Source organism: Halictus rubicundus, chromosome 2, assembly GCF_050948215.1.
Source record: "Halictus rubicundus isolate RS-2024b chromosome 2, iyHalRubi1_principal, whole genome shotgun sequence".
Taxonomy (NCBI): domain Eukaryota; kingdom Metazoa; phylum Arthropoda; class Insecta; order Hymenoptera; family Halictidae; genus Halictus; species Halictus rubicundus.
In genome coordinates, this window is record NC_135150.1 from 26,322,746 (window position 1) to 26,347,722 (window position 24,977).

The 24,977-nt window shown below is 44.5% G+C and overlaps 2 protein-coding genes across 3 annotated transcripts in view; one reads left to right on the forward strand and one right to left on the reverse strand.

Annotated features, from left to right (window-relative positions):
• LOC143365858 (uncharacterized) overlaps positions 1–21,213 on the forward strand; it is a 111,093-nt gene extending 89,880 nt beyond the window's left edge. Inside the window, exon 4 of the mRNA XM_076806439.1 lies at positions 21,131–21,213. Within this exon, the coding sequence (XP_076662554.1) occupies positions 21,131–21,163 (33 nt within the window). The 3' untranslated portion in view covers positions 21,164–21,213. The remainder of the gene's footprint in view (positions 1–21,130) is intronic.
• Positions 470–3,426, reverse strand: LOC143365769 (gastrulation defective protein 1 homolog). Of its 2 annotated transcripts, none has more exons than XM_076806260.1 (2): positions 3,275–3,426; positions 470–2,680 (listed from the first exon to the last, which is right to left on the reverse strand). In XM_076806260.1, the coding sequence occupies exon 2, from the start codon at positions 2,665–2,667 to the stop codon at positions 676–678; it is 1,992 nt and encodes a 663-aa protein (XP_076662375.1). In that variant the 5' UTR covers positions 2,668–2,680; positions 3,275–3,426; the 3' UTR covers positions 470–675. The 2 variants fall into 2 exon arrangements, with proteins under 2 accessions (XP_076662375.1, XP_076662374.1); XM_076806259.1 differs by lacking the exon at positions 3,275–3,426 and adding an exon at positions 2,833–3,240.
• Positions 21,214–24,977: the final 3,764 nt, after the last annotated feature.

The window sequence follows — 24,977 nt, forward strand, 5'->3', positions numbered from 1 at the left end:
TCGATTTCCTCCTCGTCCTACCAACAGATACGTTTCGCTTCGCCATACCGCGCTTCTTGCCCGCGCCGATCAACGTTCATCCCGTCGCACAGTGGTCCCAAATCGCCAAAATACGACCAAAACCTGAAGACGCTCCTGGATTTCATGGAAAATTCCTGATCTAAAGTGTTCAAGGTCATTATGAATTTCAAGTTAAAACCTCTAACAAGAAAATTGCCGATCCAATATGGCGGAAAAGTATTTGAAAACATAAAAATTGGTAATGCTCTTGGCATCTCCGATTACGAATCTGACCTTAGAACGACGCGTCGCCACTGTTCCACGATTCCAACAGGATCACTTCCGGAATCATTCGTTCTCCCTAGCTAACGCTGGAAAACGATTTGTTCTCCGATCATAAAACGTACTTCTTCGAACTGTAAAATTATAAAAGGAACAAATAAACGATCGATAGTTCATCGAAAACATACTTAAATAATTCCTCTTTAATTCCTCGATTCAAGTGAATATACACTGTGCATCGAAACGTTCGGATAGACATCATGCTCGTCACGTATTACAGTATAACATACTCCAACAACAACTATTTCTAGTAGAAGATCGTTCAGATTTACTCCATCAAGAACTATTTTACCCTAATGCTCCGAACAGTGTAACCAGGTTGGCGCGAACGCTTCAAGTTTTCGGTTTCTTCGCGCCGGACGGTCCGTCTTGTTCGTCCGCTTGGAAAATCGTTTTCGGTTGCGTCTTCTTGTACGCCGGGGCGATCCAGTATGGATTCTCTTCGGCCACTTTCGCGTACTTGAGGATCGCCTCTCGAGGATCTTGATCGTCCTCTATCCTCTTGCTCAGGCCCAAATTACGGATTACATAAGAACTGAGAGTCCCTCCGGAGGAGGCGACTCTTCCCCCCTGACCGGAAGTGATCGGTAGATCCGGTCTTCGCGACTTCACCGGGTCCAAACGGTCCTTCTCCATCTGCTTGCGCACGGATTTCGGTCTGTCTTGCCTGAACAGTGGGAGAGCGTGCGGCGTTATGATCTGCTGCGTGGACATCACCTCGATGTGCTTCTGTTTCATGTGCGTCTTCACCACGCACAGTTTCGCGCCCCTCAAACTCTTCTTCGAGTCATAGTACACTTTGACTATTCCGTTTCCGCAGCCGACGAACACCTGGTTCAACTTCGGGTGCCACAACGTTTTAATCACGTGCGAGTTCGTTACGTCTATCTCGTTGACCAACTCGAACGTCTTCGTGTCGTAGAACAATACTCTGCCCGTGGTCTGGCCCCTGTTCAACGACTCTCCAGTGATCACGATCGAGTCGTCCGGATTGAACATACAGTCGGTCGTGTCATAGCGAGAGTACAAGTTCCGAGCCTCGAAAACTGGAGACTTGAACGCTCTCAAGTCCCAGAGCTTGAGCGTATCGTCGCAGCTCCTCGTTGCCAGCATGTGTCCGAGATACGAGAAGCTCAAGCTCGATATCTCGGAACCTTGCGCGTGGGCGTTTCTCTGGATCAACGACGGATTCACGAAATTCTTCCTGTGATCCCACATCTGTATCGAGCCGTCCACGCAACCGCAAGCGACCACCGTGCCCTCGCGACTATAACCGCAAGTGGTCGGTATAGTTTTCACACCGTTCTGCGCCCTGCATTTGATCAGATACTTGTGAGCACGTGGCCTGTACAAGATCCATATCCTGCAGGTACTGTCTTGGGAACAGGTCATGTATTCTTCTTTCGTGAAAGGATGCCAACAGCCGCAGTTCAATCCTGCCGTGTGACCTTTCGTACGCGCCATGTCTGTTATGTACTGATCACCTTTCACCGTTTCGCATTTCTCGAATCCATCGCGGTCCAGAACCTTTGCTTGTGCGGAGCCCGAAATTACTAATATAACGTCGCCGGTCATAGAATACTGCAAACATTTGATGGGATGGTTCTCGCAAGGTTGCAAAGTCCTGAAACTCCGCATGGAGGAATCCATACCTGCAAAGTCCCAGAAACAAACATCGTAATCGATAGAACCGGATGCTAATCTCGCTCCAGAGGGATCCGCTGCAATAGCTGTCACTGCTTTTGTACCATGTGTCATTGCTACTTCGTGGCTGCACGGAATCTTATCTCTTAACTCAGTTTCCTCCGTATCGGATTCCTCGTCTTCTTCGTCGCTCTCGTCCTTGTTCTCTTTCGTTTTCGACGTTTTATCGGAAGGTAGCGGACTGTGAAGGTCGGCAGGAACCGGAGGTCCAACTAAATCCTCCTCATCCTCATCCTCATCTTCGCTATCTTCCTCGTCTTTGTTATCGTTCTTAGGTTCTTCCTCCAAGGATTTATTGGCAACTTCCGTGCTCTTTTTATCTTTTTTGTTGCCAGCCGGTTTGTTGCTATTAATAGTTTTTGTAATGTTGTCTAACATTTCTTGTACGTCAAAGGATTTCGCTTTCTTACCAAAGCCGGTTATACCCATAACTTCCTTCAAATTATGAGTTTCCTCCTCATCCTCCGGCTTGATCTCGTTCATCTGGATTACATTAGATTCTGGTAATTTCTTACCAAACGTGCCAAATCCGGAGATTACATTTTCTCTGTTCTGAGAAGATTGCTTCTGATTTAAGTCCTTGCTGATTTTTCCAAACGTTATAACCTTTTTTGTACTCATGTTTTCTGGTTATCTGCAACATTTTATAAACACGGCATTAAACATAATGATTTCATTTGTTATCTATAATACGGTCACCTCTACAAGGGAAGAATTACTGGATATTTTACTAAAAATAACGTAAACAGAAATGCAACATGTAAACGTATATAGAGGTTATGTTACCTTATTTACGTCAGTTTGCTGCAATACTTCATATACCACACAATCAGTTCGTACAATTCAACATTTTGTTGTTCGTGTAGGGTGAACAACTTTTTTTTTTAGCGAACTAAATTGTGTTTACGTTCATCACAGTAATCTTTACATACGTAAACAACGACGCACATCGAGATGACAAGAACATGTGTTCGACGCTGCGTTGACAGCAGTCAGATAAACACACTTATACATTTATCGCACAGTACTTATTATTCAGAAATTACGAAGACACAATAACTAATAATTGTCAACGTAACAATTAGTGTAAGCACTTTGCAAACATACAGAATGTAACACTACAAATTCTCGACGCAATTTTCGTTAAAAATTTGTGTACATTACTATCGAGTTGTTCGTAAATGTTCTTCAAAACATATTTTTTATGAATAACTAATTCGATAATAACCCTTCATTATGAATATACACGAATGATTCTTCGTTTTTGTCATTTTACGCGATACAAATTTCGGCAAGATTGATCTGCTTCGCAAAATCTGAAAATAGCGCCATTCAAAAATAGCGTTGTGCCAAAATACTCAAACCGATAGACAAATAATACCGATAATTTATAACTTTGTATTTTTCTTTTTCTTTTTTTATTGAGAGAGAGAGAGAGCTTTGGATCGTATGCCATATATATATATATATAAATGTATAACTACATATAAACATTTACAAAATTAACTATTGTTATAACAGAGAGGAAATGGGAGTGCTCACGCACGGGATTTTAGTGTCCCCGGTATAGTGCTGCCCCCTAGTCTAATTTTTACCTTGGACCAGAACCTGCATCATCTTACCTGCATCATTAGCAGCGGATTCCAAATAATGCCAAAGTGGATGCTACTTCTATGTTAAAAGAGGGTCTTCCATGTAATCTCTGATCCAGCCTAAAAGATGATGGAGGTTCTAATACAGGCTAAAAAGTTGATACAGGTTCTGTTCCAGGCTAAACTGTTGATGCAGGTTCCGTTCCAGGCTAAAAAGATGATACAGGTTCTGTTCCAGGCTAAAAAGAGGATGAATAACATCATTATTACATTCGTTGAGAATGTAGAACGTTGTGAATGATATCGCTTGTACCAGCAGTCGGATTTCACGTCCACCGTTGGTAGAATCATCCCCTTTCCATAGTAAACTGCGCTTACCCCTGACCCTGGAACCCTGTATCTCCTCTCTGTCTTATCGACGAGGGACAAAGTAGGAACCGTTTGTCACGGTAGCCAGTCTACGGTGTCCCTTAAAACGCGCAGCCTCCACAAAAAATTCTTATTTCACTCGGAAGTAATTCCGATCGTGAAACGATTCAAAATCCCGGCAATGTTTGCCAATGGGCGAACGAAAGAGCGGTGAATCCGATTGGGCAATCAGGCGAACGCTGGTCCGTAGGTGCACCCTCGCAGGGTGGAAATCTCCGAAGGGTGGCTCTGGCCGCGTGACAGACGACTTCGCGGGGACGCGTTATTCAGATTTCTCTATTCGATTATGCAAATTAATGTGAGACACATAAAACTGTCTGCGGGGCCGGGCGGAGAGCGGTAGGCGGTAGTCTAAGGAAAACGAGTTTTATGCGTCTTCGGAAACAAAAGTCTGTCGGCGCCAATCTTTCTTCCCTGTTGGTTCCCTAACTCGCAGGTTTGTTGTTCCCTTCTCCTCCGGTTCGGGAACGTCGTAACTTCTGGCATGGTGCCTCTCTGCCACCGGGGTGAAAAACGGATGAAAAAGGGGTTGCGTCTCGCGTTGGTTCCCTTCGATCTCTCTCTGTCTCTCTTCCTGTCCGTGCATATGTCTCCCTGTAACGGGAAATATTGCGGCCGAGATCGGTCGCGATTCCTCCACGACTTCGGTCCTCGGGCAATCGAACTTTCATATCGTGTTCGATCCGATGTCTCGTTCGAGAAACACCGAATCCCTCTGTTTATGCATTTTCCCTGCTTCCCTTCCCCTTTCCCTTCCTCGATCAGTCACCGCCGCGAAAACGGTCCCCCAAGTTGGTGCTACCTCGAGATTCGAGATCAGCCGTTTGGTAAAAAAATAACACAAGCGTTCCTTTAGCGTCATACGATTACAGGAAATTGCTGCCATCTTAAATCCTTGCACTATGCGCTTCTTCGCATTTCTCAACGATTAGGACTTCTTCGCCGTCTGTAATTAATTGTCTTTATTGGGACGCCGCCATTTATTACAGGGTTGTAGAAAAATTATACTTTTTAGAATATTTAGAAAACTGTAAAAGAACTAAAGGCAAAACAAATTCTTTGCAAATAATCGATTACTTATGGGTAGCCCGTAATATTATATAGAAACACGCGAGTCCTACGTTCCCCGAAGGGTCAGCTCTCGAAAAATTCGTGGTAAAATCGCGAAACGGCGTCGCGACGGGAAAAACCGAAAGGCTACACGAATTTCAACATTCGGCGAAGTATCCCGCGACAGGCAGTGCGGAGCAGAGGTTGGCGGGCCTTGTTGGCAGCGTAATGGAGCACCGTGTATTTAGATTGCTCCCGGTAAATCGAGTTGTCGAGGAAGAGCGGGGGACGGCCACCGCACCGGCAGACACCGTGAAAGGGCGAAAACGGAGGACTGAGGGGTTGTTTTAACGAAATCGCGTTGATGCCATGCAAATGGCTCGGTAACAGCTTCCGCGGCTTCCTGCGCCCGCCGCCGGACTGCACCGCGGCTTAACTCGATTCCATACATATTTTAACACGGCCAAAACCGTAAGAAAATTGCTTGGATATGCATAAACGACTTCGCAAACTAGGTTACATCACCGGCGGAGCGGCATCACCGCCGGCGAAAATCCTCGCACCCCGGAGTCAGTTTTCGACGGTCGTACGTCTCGGAACGCGTCGAACCCGATGATTGTTTCGCGGTCCATTCGTTTCGAGGTACGGTCCACCTTCGGAGGTAACGTTGCCGGCCACTCGCATAATTTTCCGTGGGTTATGGCCCCGATAAAACCGATGCGACCGCCGAACAATGGCCCGACGCGTCGATTCGCGTCGAACTTACGATGCAACGGTCACGGGACAGCACCCGACGACGACGACGCTGTAATCCGGACAGATATCGGGCCGGCACGGTAAAACACCTCGCCCCGTGTCCATTACAAATCATCCGAGCGAAATTACAATCCCGCTCGTTCCGATGCATTCTCTCGCGCCCGGCCGAGATATTTATTCGCCGACAGGCTCCATCGAACCCCTATTGTCACCTGTCACTCGTGTCCGCGCGACCGATCACGATCGAACGCTGCCCGATAGCAAAAACCTCGCCGGTGTTCCGACGGTTTCGAATTTTTAACGTTTCAGGATCGACGGGGCTCGATCTCCAGCAAAAGGATACCCCAGGGGTGGCCGAAGGAGCGTCCAAGCGCCGGATAAAAGCGACGCCGGCCGACGTGCAGCGTGCACATTAAATTATCTATCGCGCAATTATTCATTTATGCTTATTCGCCTTGATACACCCGCGGATCTTGAATTATTACCGGCTTAACCGGACTTTTTAATTCTAACGTATTACCATACTTATCGTACCGTACGAGCGATTCGCCGCTCTGCCGCTCCGCCTCGCCCCCCCCCCGCGACTCTGTCGCTCGACTTTTTGCCCGAGGAGAGACCGTCCACCATGACCGCCATTACAAAATATTCGCGATCGTTCGGCTCTCGCGAACAACCGCAAACGTTTTTCGCCAACCGCCCGAGATTTACGAATCGAACCCGCTTTCTGAGAAACAGAGAAAGCCTCGAGACAATAGGGGATGCTCAAACAATAAAAAGTTCATTAACACGTCCCCTACCACAATTCGTCTCGGGGCCTATCGTCGTCGTGAAAATGCTTCCTAAATAAACTTTTCGATGCATCTGCTATACCTAAAAGAACCGTAACAATATTTTCATGGAAATATTCCGAGGAACGGAGACGGAGTCAAGACAATAGGGGATGCTTTCAAGAAATGCAACGTGACCGTTTTAGATTATTGTACCGGCTTCGCGAGCAAAAGCGTTTTTCGAGATCTTTGCGAGATTTGCGAATCGAATCCGCTTTCTGGGAAACAGAGAAAGCCTCGAGACAATAGGGGATGCTCAAACAATAAAAAGTTCATTAACACGTCCCCTACCACAATTCGTCTCGGGGCCTATCGTCGTCGTGAAAATGCTTCCTAAATAAACTTTTCGATGCATCTGCTATACCTAAAAGAACCGTAACAATATTTTCATGGAAATATTCCGAGGAACGGAGACGGAGTCAAGACAATAGGGGATGCTTTCAAGAAATGCAACGTGACCGTTTTAGATTATTGTACCGGCTTCGCGAGCAAAAGCGTTTTTCGAGATCTTTGCGAGATTTGCGAATCGAATCCGCTTTCTGGGAAACAGAGAAAGCCTCGAGACAATAGGGGATGCTCAAACAATAAAAAGTTCATTAACACGTCCCCTACCACAATTCGTCTCGGGGCCTATCGTCGTCGTGAAAATGCTTCCTAAATAAACTTTTCGATGCATCTGCTATACCTAAAAGAACCGTAACAATATTTTCATGGAAATATTCCGAGGAACGGAGACGGAGTCAAGAGAATAGGGGATGCTTTCAAGAAATGCAACATGACCGTCTTAGAATATTGTGTACGAATCGTACGGGCTTCGCGAGCAAAAGCGTTTTTCGAGATCATTGCGAGATTTGCGAATAGGATGCGCTCCCCGGAGAAACAGAAGAGGGCTCGAGACAATAGGGGATGCTTCCAAGAATGCAGCGAGACCAACTCGGCAACGAGAAGCTGTGTTTCTCTTCCAGGTTCCACGGTCGGTTCGCGGCCAAGGCATATTTAGTACATAAATCAAAGCGCGAGTGGCCCTCGCCGGGGGCTACGAGTTTATATGCTAATATAAGGTGGAGCACACTGCGCGCCGGGACGCCATCTTGACCGTCCCGCAACGTCTTGAGGATTCACCCCCGGAAGATCTACACGCTGCGTTATCGCGATACGACCCTGACCCCGTTCTTAACGAAAAATACCCTTACACGGTAGCGAACATGCTACACTCCCCTGGAAATCCTTTTCGATCGTCTCTTTCACTGTATCGTTCGCTCTTGCGTGTATCTTTTCGTTGTTGAATTAATAGAGCCCTCGAATTTTCCAGGATTAAATATTCGTCAAAGACAAAGAACGGCTCAACCCTTGGGCACCGTTCAAGAAATTGGGGCATTTATATTTCGAAAATCGTGATTGGATCACGGTGCTTAAGTTTTAATTAATAGGGACAAATGAAACAAATTGAAAGCATAGCTAACATTCCGGACAACCTATGTACACTCTGCAAATCGAATCCTCGGAGAAGGAAACGCTTCGGACGAAGAATAGAATCCAGCGGAAAAGATTTCTAGAAACTGAACGGTCGGGATAAATCCGACGTTGAACAGAGTTTCCGGAAACTCGGTGAAAATATCATCGATTCTGTTCACGGGACGGTGGATCTCATGATTCGTCAAAAATCCTCTGATCCAGAATCCGAGGAATCGACAGACAGCGACGGGGACACGGTTGTTCGAGCGGAGTATGCACGCAGGCCGAAGAAGCGGTGTCTGAGAGCCGGCGGAGCGAGCTTGGGAATTTATATGCAAATGGAAATCGGAGTGTACCGTATAGAATCCGCCATCTTGACCGCGATAGAGAGGGCCAGGGGGGTGGCTGCGGGCGAGGGTACGCGGAAACTCTGGCAGAAATATTCTCCGTGCCCGGGATTACCAATATGCACCCGACACGGCGGGTCCATTCTTTCTCGGTGAACGGAAGCGGAATCAAGTTCCCGGAGCCGATCGCGCCGAAACTTCTCGCTTCCTTCTAGATACGTCGGCGATGTAAACTTGCGAAGCACCCGCAACCCCTTCCCCCAGAAACTTTTCGAGTTTCGGGGTTGCTTTCGCCGAGGCCGGAATCAACGAGTCGCGTTCGGCTCGTACGTTTCGCGGCCGAACGGCGTCCAAGCGAATCCGATTATACGTGTTGCGTTCCCGAAGCGGAATTAAAGAGCACGATCCGGAACTTTTAAACGCTTCGTTCGACGATCCTGCAAAGTTTCAGCCACGGCCGACGAAAGCCGCCTTTGTCGCGGTGCCTGCGACCGACGGAACGCTTTCGCGCGAGGGAAAATGAATTCTGCACGGAATTGTCTGCTTTTGAAGGAGGCCGGCTTCAATATTGCAATGAGCAGTTTAAAAGTGGTCACTTGTGTTTCCTAAAAGTCCAATCTACGTCTGTATGGAGCCCAAATTGCGAGTTTCTACCTCATCGTGGAGTAATTTGTAATATTCGGCAGAAAACTCGCTTTCTGAAGCAGGTATGACGTCACAAGATGGCTGCCGCTGAGATTCTCTTCATTTCGAGAGATTTAGTGTTCGTATCGAAAAAAAGGCTCTGGACAGACGTAGCAAAGACATGTACAATCACGGTGGTATGCATTTTTAATTGATTACTTACTTATTTAAGATGTAAAATGTCTAGAAAAGACCAGTAGTAAATGAATCGTGAAGTTAGCAAGCAAAAATGTTTAGATCTCAGAAACGGTTCACCTTTCGACCTATGTTTACTAAAGCTTTTTTACTCAGCAGAGTGTGTTCTATTTACCATATAAATATTGAATGTTTTTTTGAGCACCCTGTATACGCCCTCACAAGTCTATCCATATATTACACGAAAGACGCAAATACACGGCCTGCACATTTTTCTTACTGTAACACATGGAATTTATCGTTGCACGTAAAATAGCAATTGAATATCGGCAATTGTTTGAATATTGTTCAGTCAACTGTCTTCATATTGTTCAGTTCAAATCTCCGGGCACCGTTTTTTTGTCAGTACAGTGATTTCTCTATACAGGGTGAGTCACCTAACCTCAAATATCTTTGTTGTTTCTAAAGATACGTAAAATATGGTAAGGACAAAGTTGAATGGTACAATGGGGCTGACAGGATGCCGTAAAAAAATTTTGTTTCTATGTCATTTTTGTAGAGATATCAAGATCACCTTGACTTTTTTCAATGCAACCACCCTTTTTTAAACGCCTACAATGATAGACTCTTTCATTAGGAATTCAGTGACAATAATTATTCCAAGGTCATTCAAGGTCACAGACAGACAAAACGTATAAGATTTAGAATATGAACACCTTACACTCAAGATACATTATTGGATATTTTTTAATTATTGGTTTACGTAGCAAGTTCATTCCTATTTACACGTGACATCCATAAACCAATGACTTATCTTAAGTAATGCAATCTGATAACCTCTTTTCAGAGTATCTACCGGTGATTGTAAAACGCAATCTATCAAGATTAATCCTTAGAAAGACACGAATCTTGGACTGCGGATCTTTATGCAAAATGAACATTGTTTGCATGAATTGCAAGTCGTAGGGACCAAATAGACATTTACACTACCGCTCGAAAGTATCCGGACACCTGCGAAATATGTATATTAGCATTGCATAAAAGTTATTTCAGTACCTAAAATAGGTACTTCGGTGACTAAAATCGATTTCTATTAGTTTCTTATGAAATATCTAACGTTTTAAGTTAGAGATTACGTATGTGGATCTTACCAATATTACACTAAAATTAAACACGAGATTCGTCGACGTATCCACCGCGGTGTGTCCGGATACTTTCAAGCGGTAGTGTATTATACAATTCATCTGTTCACTGTTTGAAATCACGCTCGCCTATTATCGCTGTAAACGCATGAAATGTAATTATGACAGACGCTACTACTAGAGACGAAATCGAATAGCTGTTATCATCCTCACTATTTACAGTAGATAACATTCTTGACTGGGAAAGATGCGTCTGGCGCGAACAGACGGGTTCGTAGGTCTAACAGCATTAATAGGCTGTAGCGAGGTGGATTCCCGTAAGGTAAATTCGTAATATGTCGGATCCCGATGCTCGAGAGCCCCGAAGGGGTCGAATGGTTCCCGGCAGGCCGCTTTATCGAGGGATCGACGGGAATACTGATCTCGAAAGATCCGTGGGGGCGGAGACGCGGTTTCTTCGGCGGCCTTTAGTGGCACCGTAACGGCAAACATTTAATTAAACTTGTAAAGTTGCGGCTCGCGTTGCGCGCAAAAGGGGGCAGCGCCATAGTCTCTCTACTGGCTGGCTGTTGTTATGCGCGGAGCGTCATCCAACCCCGTTCAGCCGTATCGCGGCGTCGTAAAGGCGACTGCCGGTTCGTGTTTCGTAAATGCGGGCATCTTCGTGGTCGTGTTACGAGCGTCGTTTCCTTATCTCGAGGGCGCCGTGCTCTTTCGGGGTGAACGTGTCATCTGCTCCGGAGATTCTTGTTCGGGGCTCACCTGTGCCTCCGGCACCGTCGCCGACAACCATTCCACCGGATAAAGGTAGTCCCACACAAGACAGGCAAGATGCCGAAGTTGCTTGGTAGATTCAAGAACACGGGTTAGAAATTTCCCGGCCGAAGAATGATCTTCGTGCCAGAATTCTTTTCCGGCCTCGTTGGGGCCATCACTTTTTGAACGTCTTATTGCTTCCACGTTGAAAATTCTCTGCTGTGCATGGAACAAAAAAAAAAAAAATGTTTTTAGGGCCTCTACAGCTCGTTAGGTAAACTATCGGTAACTATCGTCTACAACATCGTGGGGATAGGAATCGTCCCCGTCTCTTGGTGAAACGGCATCACGCATCTTTATATTGTACGTAAATGACACATTTTTTTAAAGGAAATATCCAAATTAGGAAGGGGATCATTCCATGTGAATTAAATCATTTTTTCGGGGCCATGTTGAAAACAATACAATCCAATTGGAAGAAACAAAAGAAAAATGAAAAAATCCCAAGGTTCTTCCCAATTTGGATGAAACTGAAATATGTTGTGTCGAGCCATCATTTTGTAATCTTCGAAATTGTTTGAAGGATACAGACCATCAAACTTTGCTATTTTGGACGAGTTTTACGAGAACTGCCTGCACAACACATTTTATACCACAGTTATTATTAACACGTTGACTGCCGAACTAGAAACCACAAAAATTCCATACGATCAATGTGAATTATTTAATGAAATAAAAATTGAAAAAAATTAAATGTATGGTATAAAGTAGTACTCCAACTTTCTTGCATTTCATAGATCCTAATGAAAGGTACAATGAAAAGTTCAAAGCATTGCCGTTTCTGCAGCAATTTCGAGCAACTTTCTCTCACTTTCATCCGGTGGAAAAAAAGAAGAAGGCAAAACGGGAGACTTACACGGACGTTTAGGGACTTCTTTTGGCGAAACAGTGTCGCAGAGTCTTGGTTCATCCGGGACCGCGGAACATCCGCGTCATTTCTGCGAGATCGAAGGTCGTTCGGCACTTGGAAGGAAGCGGAGGCCAGGGATGATCCGGTAACGAGCCGCGCCAAGGTCCCGGGGAGCTTGTTCGCGGAAGAAGCCTCGGTCCTTGAATCGTATTAAATCTAAACGACGCCGACGGTAGGACCGAAGGCTAGCCATTTCCATTTTTCATCAGGCCGGCCGTAATACGGGGGCGAAACGGGTAGCCGTAGGGGTAGGAGTCCGGGAGGAGGAACCTCTGAAAAAGGCGAAACGGGTGTTGTATAAAACCGCTCGCGACATTACCTCCAATATTCGCAAAACGGATTCTCCGCACTCCGGCGGCGTTCTCCTCGTCCTCCCCCTGGTTTCGCAACCCCTTCCACGGCCGCGCTGGATGTTCTACAGGGGGGTGAGAGAGGGGTTGCGGCGCGGAGCAACGGCTGGTAATGAGGTGGTTTCAATTCTGGCCTCGGGGAACAGCCCGACCCGGTGTGTAGGTACATCAGCTATTGCCATGTAAATGTCCGAGCGAGAGGGAACGAGCCCGACGAGATTGATAGGAGGAACAGGGGGTGGGGGTGGGGGGCGTACCTGTGCGTTCGCCGGCCGCTTTTCGTTTTTTATCCTCTCTCCGGGAAATTTTCGAGCGAATCCCGACGATCTGCGGGATCGCGCAAGCGCCACTTCCAGCGACAAGACCCAAATGGCACAAGGACATCTTAGGTACCGTCGTTGTGCGTCCGTGCCGGATGTTCCGTAAATGTCGTGGGAAGGTCCTATTTACAAAGTGGGACGTCCTGTGTAACGTTCTCTGAACGTTTACAGAACTGTAGGAATATTTGCATGGAAAGTCCTACGTCCTAGGTGTGACGTAACGGGTGGAAGCGATCTCATACCGATTTCACTATGATACTTCATTCTACTTTGACAACGCTACTCTCAAACTACAATTCAATATTCGATGTCTCGTCAACTTGCTCGCAACTCTCGCTCTACTAACTCGCTCTCTACTGACTGACTGACTGACTCTCGACTGACACAACATCTTTTTTTTTTATTTTTTAAGCAGGACTAGCCGATATTCTGATCATTAGGGTTGAGGTAAAGATCCCTTGAGCAAGTGCTCACCACCCTTTAACTTGAGGAGGTTATATCGTTAGAATGTCTGAGGGGCTATATTTGGCTTGCGCCGTTTTTGGGTTGGGGAACTATAAGAAAATTTTCAAAAAACTTATAGACGTCATCTGCAGGCTCTCGACTGACACAACATCCCTCGCATTCGTCCCTTTTATCCAAGGCCCACTTTCATTCTTCCTCTCTCGCACTCTCATTCTCTCTCTCTCTCTCTCTCTCTCTCTCTATCAGTTTCACATCCATTCGGAAAAGCTAAACAGTGACGTACGCCCTGCGATTGGCGCCCCTAAACACTTTGCTCTTGTCACCGAGACCCAAACACTCTTCTTTCACACTTCTACTTTCACTTACACTTTCACTTTCACTACACTTCACTCTTTCACTTTCAATTCTGATACAGTGTCTTATTCATAACCCTACAGAACTTTTAAGCCACGAGAAATGGACGTTCCTGGAACACGCAAAATATATGTCTTGAAGACACCCGTACGTAATTATGAACATAACACTGAACCTTCGGTACGACAACGACTGTCTGTTCTTGACATCCATTCGTTTCTCATTTGTTTACTTCACTCACGCAGCACACACATCCAGACGGGACACACACGTTCGAAACGGACGTGCCTGGAACGTACCAAAAAGTCCCAAGAACATCCGTAAGATTTAACACCAGAACTACCGAGTAATAAATACGACTGATGTATATTACTTCGTAATAATGACAAGACTACCTCACACCATTTTTATTCTAACCTGTGCCCCAATAAAGAAGTTCAGTCGAAAATTTCTGACGAAAACGTTTTAATCATTTCAGTAATTGCGAAAGAAACAATTAGGAACCAGTCGTTTTGACTGGCCCGGTAGTTCTAGTGTCAAGAAATGGACGTTCCCAGAACGTACGAGAAAGTCTCGCGAATGTCTTCGGGACGTTCGAACAGGACGTAGGACGTTCGGACGTAAACCGAACACGAAACGGACATCCTGTGGATATGCCGCGCTATTTGGGTGAAGTTCTCCGGGACGAAAAAAAAAAAAGGAAGCAAGGAGAAACAGGAAAGCTCGGCGTCGAAGTTGCGCCGGAAATCGTTCCAACCCCTTCCCGAAAAATCTCGAAGCTCGAGATCCTCCCCACCCCCCGGGGGCGACCGGTAACGATATAAAACATGAGCGTCCCGGTCCCGCGAATGTTTTATGTCATCGCTGCCCGATGAGCGGGCAATATCTCAGATTCCTCGAACGCTCCCGAGAACTTTTCACCCCGTTAACGTCCGTAGTTCCGCGAAGAAAGAAACTTGCCCGAAAGCTAAAGGCGGGGGCGGTGTGGGGGGGGGGGGTGGGAACGGCGAAACGAGGCTCGTGAAATAAAGCAGTCTAGGTGTCGCTCGACGTTGTTTTACGGGTACACGGGTATGGAGGGCTTGGGGGTGACGAGGGGAGCGGTGCGGGGTCAGTGGGATCGACGGGGAGGCACCCCTCAAAAATAAATCGCAAAGGCGCCGCAGCTCGTAATTTAAACTAGCGCAGTTTCGGTAACTAGTTCCTCTCCACCCCCGCCCCCTGCTCCACTTGGACTTTCAACGACAAAGAAACGATCGAAGGGTGAAATGCGCTGCGAGATGAGGACGCAGAGAGAGAGAGAGAGAGAGAGAGAGAGAGAGAGAGAGAGAGAGGGCAGCAGAACGGGTGTCGTAACCGAGACGGCTGTAAAGCGATTCGCAGTAAACCGCGGAATGAGTTTATTGCGCTTATTGGCCGAACCGCGGAGCAGAAGTGTGCGCGTTAAAATCGCTGCTAGACAGTTTGCGCCAGTTCGCCGATGTTCGAGGAGATTCGCGGTGCGTCGTCGCCACCAATATGGAGGCAATGAGCGTTCCACCACGGGGCTGATCGTTCCGTTTCCGTTTGGTTTCGGAGCGTCCGACACCTTTTTCGACGCAACGCCGCCGGATCGAACGACTCGAGGATATGAATCTCGGTTAAAATTAGGGATGGGATCAAGTTCAATATGTACTCACGAATCCCAGTCAAGTTGAATAACCAAGTTTCATTCCATGGGTTTCGATTACTACTTGAGGGGGCCGGCAGGCATTTGGCCTTGACTGTCACGCTATGTTATCCTGTGCCTTTTTTCTAGACATTTTACGTCTTAAATAAGTAAGTAATCAATCAAAAATGTATACCACCGTGTTTGTACATGTCTTTGCTACGTCTGTATGGAGCCTTTTTTCGATACGAACACTAAATCTCTCGAAATTAAGAGAATCTTTCTGCGGTAGCCATCTTGTGACGTGATACTTGCTTCAGAATTCGAATTTTCTGCCGAATATTACAAATTACTCCACGATCAGGAAGAAATTCGCAATTTGGGCTCCATACAGACGTAGATTCGACTTTTAGGAAACACAATTGACCACTTCTAAACTGCTCGTTGCAATATTGAAGCGGCAGTTTGTCTAGATTTTGACCCTTGCATACGTATATGGATTTCAAACCATGCCGGCCCCCTTAAAAGCAATTAATGTTTCAATGATTGTACTTGAAAAGTATTCCTTGTGTACGAACAGTTATCGAACCTCGGAATGAGTACTTGCAAGTTTCGAAAAGATACTTATAGGCACTTCGATGTTGAAAGGAATCGGATCTTTCACAAGTAGTACTCGAATCTTGGAAATCAGAACTGCATGGTAAGTTTTAAGCACTCTCTTTATTAAATTCGTAACTATTTAAGAATAATATTTCATTTACAATACTTGGTTTTATCCTATCTCCTTTTTCATCGATGATATTTCCTGCTTTTGAAAAAACTCTTTCTGAAGCTACAGAAGTGGCCATTATACGAAGATAGTCGCGTGCAATTTTTGATAAAATCGGGTACTTCAATGAATTTTCACGCGAAAATAATAACGGGTCTTCTTCGCGTTCCAAATATTGTTAGATAATACTTTCTGCTTTTAACTTAACTTCATTCTCAAGTTTTCCATCTTTAAATGCACTCAAAACTATATATATATGGTTTTGAGAAACTCTTTTTACTCCTGTACTATTTCTTTTAGAATTGTTTATACTTTGTGCTTGAAGAACTTTCGTGCTTGTGAGAATACTTTCTGCCTTTAACTTAACTTCATTCTATATTGTTAGATAATTTTCCACTTCTAACACGGCAGACAATGAGACAGGTATCGCATTATACCGAGCGCGCAGGAATACGGAAATTCGTAACGATATTCATAATAATTTCGAAAGTGTCGAAACTGTTCGACCAAGACTCGAGTATACTTGCAAGTATTATTTACGTTTACCACAATACTTGTAAAGGGTTCGAAACTGTCTGACAAAGGTTCGAGTATACTGGAGAGTACTATTTTTCTATTTTTTCGAAGTACTTACAGAGAGTTCGAATTCCATCAATCAAGGTTCGAACCTGTTTGCGAGGTACTTGATCCCATCCCTATATACAGGGTGGCCCACATAACCCTTAACAGCTTAATATCTCGCAAACTATGCCATCGATTTTAAAGTTCTTGATCTTAAATTGCATGGATCTGGAGGGCCTTTCTAATTACATAAGCGCGAAGTGGCGACCTCCTTTCCCTTTAAAGGGGGCGGGGTACCTTTATAATTTTAAACGGAACCCCCTATAAAACGTTACGTATTTCGATGTAACGTATAATGTCACCATCACGTCCATTACCAATCAAGCGACTCCAACTGATATGTATCTATTACGTTACCTTCACATTAGTATAAGGTTATTATTGTAATATTATGTGTGTAATACAGACTGCAGAATAACCTCTCATCGGAGGTTACAACTGTACAATAAAAAAAAAAATTTTTCTCGAGAAATCAGAAATAATCAATTATAAAATTTGGTGCCTGGCAAAGGTTCGTGTATACTTGGGAGTACTATTTTTTTCTTTTTCGAAGTACTTATAGAGAGTTCGAATTCCATCAATCAAGGTTCGAACCTGTTCGCGAGGTACTTGATCCCATCCCTAGTTAAAATGTTTTTCCACCGTCTGCTTGGCCCTTCGCGAGGCGGCCATTCGTCTCCCGGCTCTGGTTGTTTTGTTTCGAAGGGGGTGCTCTCTATTTCTTCGGCCTCCGGTCACGTAGCCTCTACGGAGGTGTCCGCCGACAAATGGAATCGCGTGGGACGGTATTTTTTCCTTCGTTCCCGAGTCGATCCCACGGCCTTTTAATTCGAGGCCTCTCTAACGAGCACTAAATTTCCCGGTAGGCAACACCGGTGAGCGAGACTGTGCTCCTCCGACAGGGCCGATCCACTTAGTTTTTTCCCCCCTTAACGGCGCGGCGGTGGCGGCGCGAACCGTGGCCGCCTCCCCTCTCCGTATTAAATACTAATTCCATTAAAACCGTGGAAGGGTTGCGAGCCCATATCTCTGACCCATATTTCATGCGGAAAGCTTTTCAATCTGAGAAAATACTTATGGATCCGGCGGACCCTCCGCGCGCGGAGCAGGCACGAAAATATGGAAGCGGGATCGCGCGAGGATCGATCGCGGGGGAATTATAGTTGAAAGCTTTTGTTTGTCCATCGGCGAGTCGTCGAGTCGTAAAGAAAAAAGGAGCCGCGATTTCCTCGCGCGAAAATAACAGATCTATTCCGGAGAACGGGCCGAGGCCATCGCGGCCGCAAAATTGTCTCCGGGATCCTAGCAATTTCTCGAGCCGTGCGTGGGAGGCACTCTAGCTCCTGTAATTATTGCTTCGGATTCAAAATGCATTTTTCTGCCATTACATCGAGTGTACCACTTTTGCCAACTTTCTACAAAATGATCAAATCTGGACGGGTCAATTTTTATTTAAAAGAAAGTAGAAAAGATGCACGAATATACTGGGTGTCCCACGTAACAGTTTTCACGATTTTTCAAGCACTTGCGATAATCTGAAAAGAACAATTATTTACAAAAGTTGATCAGTTTTCGATTAGCTATACATTGCAGTATAAAAAGTTCGAGAAAGTTTTTCTTTTTTGTATTGTCAAGGTCACCTTCATTTTTTAAATGGCACTTTGTATTTTTGATTTAACAGTATTATAGCCCGAGGCACTCTATCTCCTGTAATTATTGCTTCGGATTTAAAATGCATTTTTCGGCCAATACATCGAGCGTATCACTTTTGCCAACTTTCTGCAAAATGATCAAATCTGGACGGGTCAATTTTTATTCAAAAGAAAGTAGAAAAGATGCACGAATATACTGGGTGTCCCACGTACAGTTTTCACGATTTTTCAAGTACTTGCGATAATCTGAAAAGAACAATTATTTACAAAAGTTGATCAGTTTTCGATTAGCTATAAGTACATTGCAATAAAAAAAGTTCGAGAAAGTTTTTCTTTTTTGTATTGTCAAGGTCACCTTCATTTTTTAATCGAACTTTGTATTATTGATTTAACAGTATTATAGCCCGAGGCACTCTATCTCCTGTAATTATTGCTTCGGATTCAAAATGCATTTTTCTGCCATTACATCGAGCGTACCACTTTTGCCAACTTTCGGCAAAATGATCAAATGGATCTAATGGACGGGTCAATTTTTATTTAAAAGAAAGTAGAAAAGATGCACGAATATACTGGGTGTCCCACGTAACAGTTTTCACGATTTTTCAAATACTTGCGATAATCTGACAAACATATATTTTCAACACAAATTGATCAGTTTTCGTATGGTTATACATTCCAATAAAAAGAAAGTTCGAAAAAAAATTTTTTTTAGTATTGTCAAGGTCACCTTCATTTTTTTAATAGCATTTTGTATTTTTGATTTAACGGTATTATACCCCGTATCAACACGAACTCAACGACCATGACCTTCGGATGGCCTTGAAGGCAAAGAAATGAAAATTTCACCAAGAAATGACAGTCTGCTTGAACGGGTGCTAATAACTTGTGTCTATTATTAAGACTCGAAATTACATACAATTCAGTTTTCGTGAAAAAGTCGCATCAAATGTTCGAAACGTGATCCACGTTGTTGTAGACACGATTCCGTTCTACGTTTGCGTTGGACCTGATGGGAAGTAAACTTGAAATACTTCCGGACCGTCAAGTGTTAATTTCCTTAACTTAAAGTGTTAATCACCTTCACAATAACCGCATAAATTCTGTAGTCCACTCGACTCGACTTCAAGATCGAACACGAGTGAAAATTGGAGGCGGTTTCACAGACCGCCGATGCGAGTGCCAAACGAGGTAAAAACGAATAGCGAACAACATCGCGACCGGGTCAGGAGGAGGTTCCGCGAGTCGACCGGATCTCGGTTGATCTCGATCGAGGCTGGAAGACTCGGTTAATTTACGATCGGTCTACCTAGGCGGTTCTGCGATAAGTTCGGGTGCGAACGAGTCCCCGATCGAACGATATCCGCGGCTGCAATTTCATTAAGTCGGTCGGGCCGCGCGGCGGCGGAGAGGATCGGCTAAAAAGGCGGGGAGCACGTTCGATCGGATCGGATCGGATCGGATCGGATCGACGAGTCCGCGAGAGATCGCGCGAACTTCTTGCCGGGCAGATAAACGGTTGCCGGCGCGATGCAATCACGTAGAAGGCCTCGATAACGGAGTTTCAATTACGGGCTATTCGCCTGTCCCCGGTTAATAGGGCTCGCGAGGATCCGCGCGACGCGATCCAAGATTAAAAGCCGATCGCGTGGATCGGGGCGTGTCGGCCCGATAATAAGAGTGCCGCTTCGGCCTCGGCAACTTCCGTCGGACACTTTCCAACTTCTTCCGAACCCTTCTTTCTCCTCCTCATTCTCGTTTCCGCGTGCTCGTTCCTCTTTCGGGGGCGAGTTGCACCGGACAACCGGTGGCGAGAAAGTTTCCCTTCAATTACTTGGACGCTCCGCGACGCTCCGCGCCGCTCGGTGGCGTCGAGTTATCGCGCGATAACTCAATCGACCGGTCAGATGCATGGCTGCAATCGCTAAAAGGCCCGCGATACGACGCGATCGCGAGCCACCGATTACACGCGCGAGCGTCTTTACGAGTAATCGGTAACCTCGTAAATCGACCAGCCGATCGCCCCGAAGCTCGGTTCGCTGGTGCAGCCTTCAAGTTTCGAGTACAGTGAATTCTCGTTACGAGTAGCGTTCCTTCTCGAGAATTGCTCGAGAAATTTTATAATTCATTATTTCTCATTCCTCGAGAAATTCCAGATTCATCGGAACGATTCCATGATGATTTCATGTTCCCATGATTCATCGGTGATCGAAGCGTGCCACGAATTGTTGAATCGATCCTCGGAAACCGGACTTCTCCGAGAATCGTACGATAGATGACAAAATTCAGTTGGTTAGCGGTGGACTGCGGACTTTATGCATTTCTGATGTAAATTGAATCAAATTCTAAATTGAGAAGACGTTAGAAGAATTTAGGGATATCGTTACACTACTTTCGACCTTTTACAACAATTAAAAGAGGAAATACATGTGAATATATCTTTCACTAGGTACGATTGATTTAGATAATTTTCATTGTGCCTGCTCGAGAAGTCTTCCTCGAGAAATTTTATAATTGATTATTTCTCATTTCTCGAGAAATTCCAGTACGTCTCGAGAAATGTCAATCTAGGAAAATTCTTATGAATCTCATTTATTTTATAACATATAAATTGTTAAATTCTCTGAAATTCTTATTTAAAACTTTAGAAAAACTGAATACCGAATTGAGTAATGAGTTTCTTGTTGTTATTAAAGAAGAAGTATCTAAAAGAAGAGACAAGATTGTTGTATCCCTTATGAAATATATGAAAGATTTTGTTACAGAAAAAAGAAGTAGATTGTCTGATTCTACATTAGACGCATTATGCTTCTTAAGAAGTCATTTCGAAACGAAAGCGTAATGTTTCACTTTATAAAAGTTTGGTAAAAGTTTCCCAATATTTGTTTATTTTATGAAAAATTATCCAGAATTTTCGAGAAATATAGTCTTATTTCTCATTTCTCGAGAAATGGAATATGTTGAGAAATCAGGAACACTAGTCAGTTGCGCCGTTCTGGTGACTGACTCTTAGACGAAATCTGAGGTTGTCGACGAAACCTAAGAGTCATATCCGTCTACAAGTCATAAAATCCTATGACTACTAAGCGACAGTGACAGGAACACTGACAAAATGTCTTTCTCCGATACAACGTTGCTCAAGAAACGGCTCTCGAGCTTCGGCCCCTCACCGCAATGGCGTGGGTAGTTCCACTGACTCCAAATTGTAAGGTTGGCACTGACTCCTAATGAGAATTCCCTGTAAAATGTCTCAAGGCCGTCACACACTTATCTTGTCGGCTCTTTCGCTTGTTCGGCGGCCTTCAGGAGCACCTTTCAATTCTGGTTCACGATCGTATAAAATTATTAAAAAAAAAAAAAAATAAAAGTCTGCGTAGCTTCTGCATCTCGAACTGAATACTGACGATTTTGATTTTGCATAAAAATCCACAGACCAGCATCCCGTTACCCCTACAACCGTACCAAGTTTAAGTGAATTCAATTTCTAGAAGGCGTTTTCAGTTTCATATGTGTTGTGTGCTCGGTGGGTTTAGCGTTGAAGCAAACGATGTTGTCGTTACGGTATCGGAGCCGGCCAAATCGGATGGCCGAACGAAAATCTGATGAATCGGACGAAAGTTCCGTCGGTCTGCGTGGATCCGGTTGGCAGCCGAGCTCCGATAGAGATGAAATTCCCATTTCGCGATGAAAACCGCGGCTCAATCCGCGACGAATCCATATGTCGAGGAACGAGAAGCGCGCCGTCCAATCTGAAAGTGGCCGGTTAACGCGAACAGCTTATGCGCCATACGTTACGGCAGCTTCGCTCGTGATTCTGTCCGGAACCGACGGAAACCGCCGATGGGAATGAACGCCGCGGCGATCTGACCTCTATCTCCATCGGTCCCCATCGTTCCCGCTTCCATTTTGCTGTCTTCGCGGACGACAATGTCCCGGTGATATTCGGAACCGTATGCACGAAAAACACGGGAGCACAAAGGAGACAAAGTTTCATCGTTGAGAGTTCGATAATAATTGGGAGTCTCGAGCAAATCGGTCTCCAGAAAATTCCGATGTTAGGTAGTCGAGAATGGAACTGACAACGAATTTTGTTAGGACCAGGGTTCCCCAATACTGCTCGTTTGGATCTACTATGCGAGGGTTCCTTTTGACCCAGAATTATGAAAGTTAAATCGAAATTCTAATTCTTTAACACGTTAACTGCCACACGTGAGTCATCGGTGACTGACAGTATAAAATACGATATGAAACTACAAAAATTAGATTTTTTTAATAAATTTTAAGTAATTTTAGGAACGTATCGTTAATGTACTTAACGGTAGAAATACCGAGCCATAAACGTGACTTAGACTTATCCCTTTATGATAACAGCAAGATTGAATTTGTTCAGGTAACATGTACTCCACAGAAGAGATATATTAAACAATTTCTCGTGAAAACGTTTTCATAGTTTCAGTAATCGTCAAAGAAGAAATCATCCACCAGTCATTTTGACTGGTTCGGTAGTTCTAGTGTTAAATATTTGTTATCAAAAAATTTCAATGGACTTTATTGGAGCACTGTAAACAAAAAAGAACGGTTGTCCTTCGCAGGTGTCACAAAATGTGACAACTTAGATGGTCGGACGTGAATGCTATAGCATTCATTTTCATAGTGATGCAAAATTACATGAATGCTATAACATTCAAATTTTAAAGCCAATTTTTATTCATTTCATTTTATACAACCTCAAGTTTTTGTAATTAATATACATTTCACAGTAATGACCAACTGCTATTACTAATGACAGTTAACTTATTATTATTGTTTATGTATAATCAGATTTCGGATAGTACAACTAGTTTCAAGAAAAATTGCCTGTCTATTTTTGCAGCTCACTGAAATTTTTACTGTCCGTGAACGTGTTAACGTGTTAAACTGCTAGCTATTTCTGTTAATACTAAACTTACCGACGCTTCTTGTATACCTGTTCCTACCGTGCGTGGTCAAAATGGCCGGTCCTTAAAACAAGTTGTTGTTAATATAATTAAACGTAGATAATAGTCAATTTGTTGGTGAATGAATTAGTGGATGAACAACTTTTAGAAAATGACGATACAAATTTATTTTTATATAATTTGAATTATACAAAAAATACTGCGATACTCTCTCTCCTCAATTTACAAAATTGTACTGTGTCGTCCACTTTAGCGATTTGCATCGCATAACTTTGTCAATATTGGACTATACTACTTGAATTTTTTTTTGAGAAGTTAGAACAATTCACTACATAAAGAGAAAAAAATTTTTTACAAAAATTGCAATTGGTCGAAAGTGCAGAGAAAATACTAAAAGTTGTATTTTTAAACATTTTTATGTGGACTTACATTGAAAATTTAGAAAGTACGATTTGTGTTTCTACAATGTCGACCGATGTAGATGAAATATTCAAAATATGTATAACTGATACAGATGTACAAAACCTACTTTTTAAATTTTTAATATAAGCCCACATAAAAAAGTTGCAAAATACATCTTTTACTACTTTCTCTGTAACTTCGACAAATTCCAATTTCAATCAAACATTTTTCTCACATTATATAGTGATCCAATTGTTCTAACTTCTCAAAACAATTCAAGGTAGTATAGTCCAATACTGACAAAGTTATGCGATTTTTAAGAGCGTACGAATACTCACGGGACAGACTATAGACCGGAAATATTCCAGGTCGGAAAAAATGTTTCGTTTTCGAGTTAAAACGGCTTCGAGTGTAAACTATTAACTCCCAGCCAATCAGGAATGTGTAAAAATACGTAGAACTTCAACTAGTACAATTTTCCTGAAAAATCGTCGTGTTTTCGCAGGGAGATCTTCGTATTCGCGAAGCTTGTGCGGCAATGCTTAGCGAAGTATGACAGTTCCGAGGACATTCTAGAAGTCCAAGGAGGAATTTGGAAATCTCCGGCGACCAGGGCAGAAGAGTCGATGAGTCCATAGAAGTTCGATTTCGAAAAAGTTCGGGCAGATTGGCGACGGGTATATCGGGTCGCAGGATGGAAATTGGCCGGTCGGCCATATGCGTTCTCTCTGACGTGCGCGCACAGAGAAAAGCTGGTGGGGGTGGTTCGGGGCGCGGGGGTTGGCGGGGGGCGGTGGCGATGGGCCGCATTACAAATTTAATCTTACAAATGGATCCGAAAACTTGGAAACAATGGAATATATGAAATGCGGCCGCGTATATCACGACGCGGTAGACACGGGGTGGTTCCAGCGGCAATATTGTCAGGGCCGATCCATATTCTCCGGGAGCGTGGTCGGGGGTGGAGGGGGTGGAGGGGACCAGGCATCCAGGGGGTTGTTGCGGGGGTGTCAAGGGGGCAGAGAGGCGACGCTAAACCCGGGGAACGAGCCGAGGACCGGCAAAACATCCTCTTGGCACGGCAAGAAGTCGCGAGACGCACGCACGGTTCCTGTCGCGTTCGAACCGCGGCGCGTGGCACAACTAGCTGTGGCTCTTCAACCGTTTCCGGTTCGCTCTGGTCGATATACACGAGCCTTTCGATTTTGATCGGGTCGAAACAGGTCAAGTTTCCGAACCAGAGCTTCCTCCACCTCTTTCATTTCTCGTTTTC

Bases quoted from the DNA above. Each gene is read 5' to 3' on its own strand.
- LOC143365769 (XM_076806260.1), bottom strand. From the start codon at position 2,667: ATGAGTACAAAAAAGGTTATAACGTTTGGAAAAATCAGCAAGGACTTA.